A 6,000-nucleotide genomic window follows, 5' to 3' on the forward strand; every position below is an offset into this window, starting at 1 on the left:
TGAATATCTGCTTGTAGCTTAGGTTACTTTTATTTTGACAGAGTTTTGTTTCCTTGTAGGGTGTCAATGTGAAGTATAGAATATAAAGTGTAATCAATATGTGTAACTACAAAGTTGACTAATGTTTGGATATGTTAATCAGGTATAATCTGGTATGTATACCCAACAGTTGGGTTAGGGTTTGGGTTGTGTTTTGAATCAGACATTTCACATCTTTCATCGTGTAACATTGTCTTTATTGTGCTTTGCTCTCCAAACCCAACTGTTTGCTTCCCAGGCTTTCTTGTTAGCCAAACTTTGTGTTTGAGACCTCCATTAATGGCGCAAGTGCTTGTCCAGGTATGAAGTTATGAATTTCCATGTACTCTGTCTGGTAAGTTACCAGATTTTAAAAACCCAAACCATTTTAAAAACCCAAACTGGTACTCTCTTCTGCAGTACTGCCGAATAGCTGTCCGATATCCAATTTTGGGCACATATTTAATTAGCTGGTCATCTGTCATACCATGGACAGAATAGCAGTCAATCTGGAAAAAAACACCATTAAATTACAACACACATGAAACATCTATTTGCCTCATTCACTCTGCTGCAATGTTAGTCGACTTTGATGCAACGAGGGGTACTGATGCGGATACAAATGCAGAAGTGTCCATTCACTGAGATCGCATGGATTGTTATAACGGATTGTTTTCTAACAAGTGAGGATCCTATCAAAAGCTGCTGTGATTATAGAGTCAGGTTTAGATATAGAATAAAAATAATAATAATAATAATAATAATAATAATAATAGTATTTTAAATTTAAACGCATACATTAAAACGATGGTTTAATTTTTCTGTTGATTAGCTGCCATCTAATTTATATAACTAAGGTTTGCATGTGTTAGCATTACATTACTCTCACAGACAATTAACGTGACAAGTAACTGAACAAATATCTATTTCAAACACCTCTCAAAATGACCGCCATTAACATGAACGCAGTGATTTAAGCAGTTAATGCTGAGACACGGCTGGAACACTGTTAATGACTAGTTGAGTAGGAGGAGACTCCAGATACAATTAGGAGGAAAGACACAATAAAAGGCCACTGTTGCTGACTGTCTCAATATTGGTGTGTGCCGTTTGGGAGCAATGGCAACTACAAGGGTAAGTTTAGCACTTGTGGGGCTTTTTCTGGTCTTCAACTATGTGAGCAGTACACCTGCATCTCCGCAAGTTGTGAAAATGCCACCTCAAGCTCCTCAGCTTCCTGGGAAGCCTACTTTGCAGCCACAGATGCCTGGCCAGGTTGTGAAATGCCAAGTGCAAGACTATGAAAGGGTTCCTTGTGGAGAACCTGGCATCAACAGTGATCAGTGCACCACTATAAACTGCTGTTTTGATGGCCAACAGTGCTATTATGGGAAGATGGGTAAGATTGGAGTTCTATCTGACTTCTGATTCTTGGTAAAAATGATTAACTGACTCCTTTTCTCTTTGGTTTTGACAGTGACTGTCCAGTGTACCCTTGATGGCCAGTTTGTGCTGGTGGTGGCCAGAGATGCAACAGTTCCCAGGATAAGCCTGGAGTCCATCAGCATGTTGGGAGGAAACACTGGACCCTGTAGTCCTGTTGACTCGAATACAGCCTTTGCTATATACCAGTTTCCTGTAACTGCTTGTGGGACGACCATGATGGTTTGTGTTTAATTGTTCCCAAATAGATGGTGTTCAATTTTAAGATGTATAGAAAGTGTGAGCTCTGCTATTCACCTCTGTCCAGGTACAAGGTGGCTATGTGGTCTATGAAAACAGGATGCTCTCTTCCTATGAGGTTGGGGTTGGACCCCGAGGAGCAATCACCAGAGACACTCACTATGAGTAAGATGACTAAAACTCGTGGCAGGGGTTTCTTTAAGGCTTTTACTGATCTATCGTTTCCTTTGTAGGCTTTACTTCCAGTGTAAATATTCAGGTGTTAGCTTGGCCACTCTGGCTATTGACCCTTCAGCCAATGCTGATCCTCCCTCCATTGTTGCTTCTGGACCACTCCAAGTAGAACTAAGACTAGGAAATGGTCGCTGTGTTGCAAAGGGGTGTGCAGAAGGTGAGAAACTTGTCTGGATATTAGCATGTAGTCTGACTTGTCAGTGGTTTGAACAGGATTTGATTTCCCCCCTCTGCCACCCAACAGATGAAGTAGCCTATACCTCGTACTACAGTGCTGCTGACTACCCTGTGACTAAGGTTCTGAGGGAACCAGTGTATGTTGAAGTGCACATTGTGAGAAGAACTGATCCAAATATTGTCCTGGTTTTGGGAGGCTGCTGGGCGACTGCTTCCCCTAACCCCTACAGCCTTCCCCAGTGGGACCTTCTGGTGAATGGGTAAGCTCTTCACAGGTCTTCTGCTTGTGTAGATTAGTGACTGTATTGAACAGGAAGTGATGACCTTGTGTAATCCAAAGGTGTCCATACAAAGATGACCGCTATTTGACCAAGCTGATCCCAGTTATTGGGATGTCTGGACTTGCCTACCCCACCCATTACAGACGCTTTGTCCTGAAGATGTTCACATTTGTGGATCCAGACTCTATGGCTCCAATGCATGAGATGGTAAAGGCTTGAGTTCTCTTTATGCTCTTGCACATGCTCCTGTAAATGAAATGGGTTTGACTGCTTAATTTGTCTTTCCTCAGCTCTACATCCACTGCAGTACAGCTGTATGTCTTCCAACTGCACAAGACTCTTGTGAACCCACATGTGCCAGAAGAAGTAGGTAGACCACCTTAATACTGCTTGTTCTTCATTTGACTGGCTTATGGATTTTCTTTTTCCCTCCTTAGGAAGAGATGCTGCAGAAGGCTCTGCTCACACCTCAGGAATAGTGTCTAGTGGAGGAGTGATCTTTACCCAAAGCTCCTCACCTCAGTTTGCTTAAAGTTATGGAGAATAAAGCATTTTTTACTTTCAAACTGACTGTTTGGCTCAAATGTCTTGTGCACAAGCTGTGTCTAGCATATCCATCTATGATGGGTTCTGTGTTGTGATCACTGGAGTAACACTTACTCTAGTGATCCTTCACATGTAATTTCAGTGTGTTCACATGGTGCTTACTCATTGCTTTAATCCAGCATGACTTGCAGATGATGGGTGGGGTCTTACTCAATTGCTTTGACTTGGTAGCATTTCTGCTAGGTAATGCTGTTTTTCTGCATAGATTGTGTTTCAGCTCCAGATAAGCTCTGTTAAGAACCCTTTAAGCTTAGTCTTCACTGTTTAAAAAGCCCCTGGGTGTTGCATAAGACACAAATGCAAATTTGGCATGACTTTGTGGCTAGAGCAAGCTTTCCATTAAGTGTAGGCCTGACTTTGGACATTGAAAAATGACTTTTGGTCCAGTTGAAATTGGCAGGCTTGGATAGGATATAACTGATGTGAAATTGATTAAAATTAGACTTGAGTTTGTCTAAAATCATCCATGTATGGAAAGGACAGGGAACTTGCCTTCCAGCTCCATGTACAGTAATATAGCCAAAATGTGAAGAGGAAGGGTGGCCTTTTCTTTAGGTCCACTATAATCCCAAGGGCTTGTTTCTGTTTAAGTGAGCCTGAATCATGCTGATTGACCTGGAACACAACTTTTACTTTTTGCAGGTCTGTCACCAGAGTATCTTTGATTTTTACTGTCTTCTCCAGGTCTGTTCTGGACTATGACTAAAACTTTATGGGCATCTTCTACAGTGTGACAGTGTTCTTAATAGACCACTGAGCTTGGTCTAAAACAGCTTCTTGCTGATTGAAGGAGGAAAAGGCATTGTCTGGAGTTATGTGTTTGTATTAGTTCAAGACAGTGTATGAATGGTCTGTTCTCAAATGTAGTCTTCATTAAGGACATGGAGGAATACCAGTCAATTCAGATAATAGTTAAACCAGTCAATTTAAAAAAAAAAATACTCTACAGCTTCAGTCATGACAAATTCCTAAAATATTAATTCAATTAAAGTGTACCATTCTTTTTATGTACTTCATCAGTCTACTGAACTAATAAAACCAACTACTAAAAGAGGTGCTATTGCCAACTGTATTTTCACTCTACACACAGAAACAAAGGGTTAAACTCTTCGTGAAAATAGTAAAGTGGGAAATATATTTTTCGGTTTCCCTCCAAATTTAGCATCGTTGTGTGCCAACTTTTAATTTGACGGAAAATTCATGTGACATGTTCACTGCAGCTAGCTTCACGTGGGTCATGTGATAACTCACGTGATCCCAGTTGCAGCTACAGAAATCTGAAGGTAAGTAAATATATAGGATATGGTGTTGTCTTTCAAGGACACGTTCGTTGTCTCATTATGGGATACTCCCCTTCCGCGTATTCCTAGGAATCCCTATTATGTTCTGCCAGCCCGTTTTTTCTGGCAGGCATAATGTTTGTGCCTGGGAGTGGCTCCTTTCTACAGTATAAGAGGAGCAGCACAAGGTCATTCTAGTATTCAAAAACCTCTCTCAGTTCACTCCAGAAGTCTGAACTACTGTTCGTATTGTCAACTGCTAACCTCCATGCTAGTTGCTGGATAATTTTCCAGGTGCTGGATTCTTCAGCTGTTTTTATTTTTTTTTGCCTGACTCCTGTAGTTTCCACTCCAGTAGTTTCCACTACTGCATGGACTACAGCAGGTCTGCTCTGCATGCCTCGGGCTGAGACATGCCCAGGTGCCTGTCAATAGTCCAGGTTCATCTGAGCACTGTGCGTGCTTCGACATGAAGAACCTTCTCCACAGACTAGCACTCCAAGCTAGTCTGTAGGGCCAGGGTCCCCTTGTTTTAGTTAGCCCTGCTCCGGCTGCCACCCTGCAGGTATCTATTCCTGTGGAGCTGCCCACCACGGCAGCATTATCCTGGGAGTGCATGCGCCCTTCTTCCCAGCTTGCCAAGCATGGATGAGGATGAGGAGGAAGCGCTCGAGTTTGAGGCAAAGGGACAATCACAATTTCTTCTTTCGCAAGAATAGGAAGATCTTGAGGGTTCCCTTTTTTGTAACTGGCACAACCCCTTTCCACAGCGGGATCCATGGAGGTGGCGAGCAGGGCACCACCCTCTCCGCTTTGCAGTGTTGATCTGCAGGATGTGTGCAAATGCGCTGCAGAGAAACACAATATTCCATGGCTGACTGTGGTAGCAGAGGCTGCAAAGTCATGCTATGATTGCAGAGAGCTAAACGGACGGTGAGACAGCTCCTCCCGATATTTCCGGAGCTCTTGGAGGAGCTGGCGGACACCTGGCAGGAGAAAGCATTCACCATTAAAATGCCCATCCAAGGGGGATCTGCTCTCAATGTGGAGGGAATGGCGAAGGATGGCCTTCACCGCATGTCTCCCATGGAACCTTTAGTGGCAGTGAATTTGCACCCGAGGCGCACGGCGGCTGCAAACCCGACGCTGCCATCCAAAGCGGACTGGTGTAGAAGATATATCAATTGTGGTAGTAATTTGATTAAGGTTAAAATGATCAGGAATGAGGTTCAGAGATACTATGTGAACTTAACCTGATCATCTAAACTGTGTTTAAGAACAGTATTACTCAGGGCATGTTTAGTATCATTTTTATCCATATTTCATGGTGAACGATGTGGTGATATAATAAATATCATGTAAGTTTAGAAAACAACCTTTACAATAAATGTTGCAATATGTGCTCTTTCTCCACACACACACACACAAACACACACACACGCATACACACACTCTCACACACTCTGGTTTGCATGGGAAATATTCTTCCCACCGACTCATTCTCAGGAACTTAATTAACAAATCATGCTATGTCCCCGATGCAGAAATGAACATTTCTGTAAGTTACATTTGTCTCTGTTCTATGTATGTCTTCTTTTGTGATTTTGTGTAATAAATTCATTTGTTATTGCTATCTTTAAATATTCAGTGGTTCTTCTGTAACAAAGTATGTTGCATTAAAAGTGGATGACTGTATTTATATGGTTATTAGAAAAAGTTTC

General features: G+C 42.2%; 1 protein-coding gene across 2 annotated transcripts in view; it reads left to right on the forward strand.

The window, feature by feature from the left end:
* The window catches only part of LOC128635293 (zona pellucida sperm-binding protein 4-like), a 181,519-nt gene extending 178,560 nt beyond the window's left edge, over nt 1-2,959 (forward strand). The window contains exons 2-9 of one of the 2 annotated variants that reach the window (XM_053687445.1): nt 1,136-1,417; nt 1,496-1,683; nt 1,769-1,866; nt 1,935-2,092; nt 2,180-2,372; nt 2,453-2,600; nt 2,684-2,759; nt 2,831-2,959. In XM_053687445.1, the coding sequence (XP_053543420.1) occupies nt 1,138-1,417; nt 1,496-1,683; nt 1,769-1,866; nt 1,935-2,092; nt 2,180-2,372; nt 2,453-2,600; nt 2,684-2,759; nt 2,831-2,925 (1,236 nt within the window). In that variant the 5' untranslated portion in view covers nt 1,136-1,137 and the 3' untranslated portion in view covers nt 2,926-2,959. Of the gene's footprint in view, nt 1-1,091; nt 1,418-1,495; nt 1,684-1,768; nt 1,867-1,934; nt 2,093-2,179; nt 2,373-2,452; nt 2,601-2,683; nt 2,760-2,830 lie in introns of those variants that run through there. The other variant, XM_053687444.1, reaches the window with a different exon arrangement.
* Nucleotides 2,960-6,000: the final 3,041 nt, after the last annotated feature.

The sequence above is a fragment of the Ictalurus punctatus genome, chromosome 17 (assembly GCF_001660625.3).
Source record: "Ictalurus punctatus breed USDA103 chromosome 17, Coco_2.0, whole genome shotgun sequence".
Taxonomy (NCBI): Eukaryota; Metazoa; Chordata; class Actinopteri; order Siluriformes; family Ictaluridae; genus Ictalurus; species Ictalurus punctatus.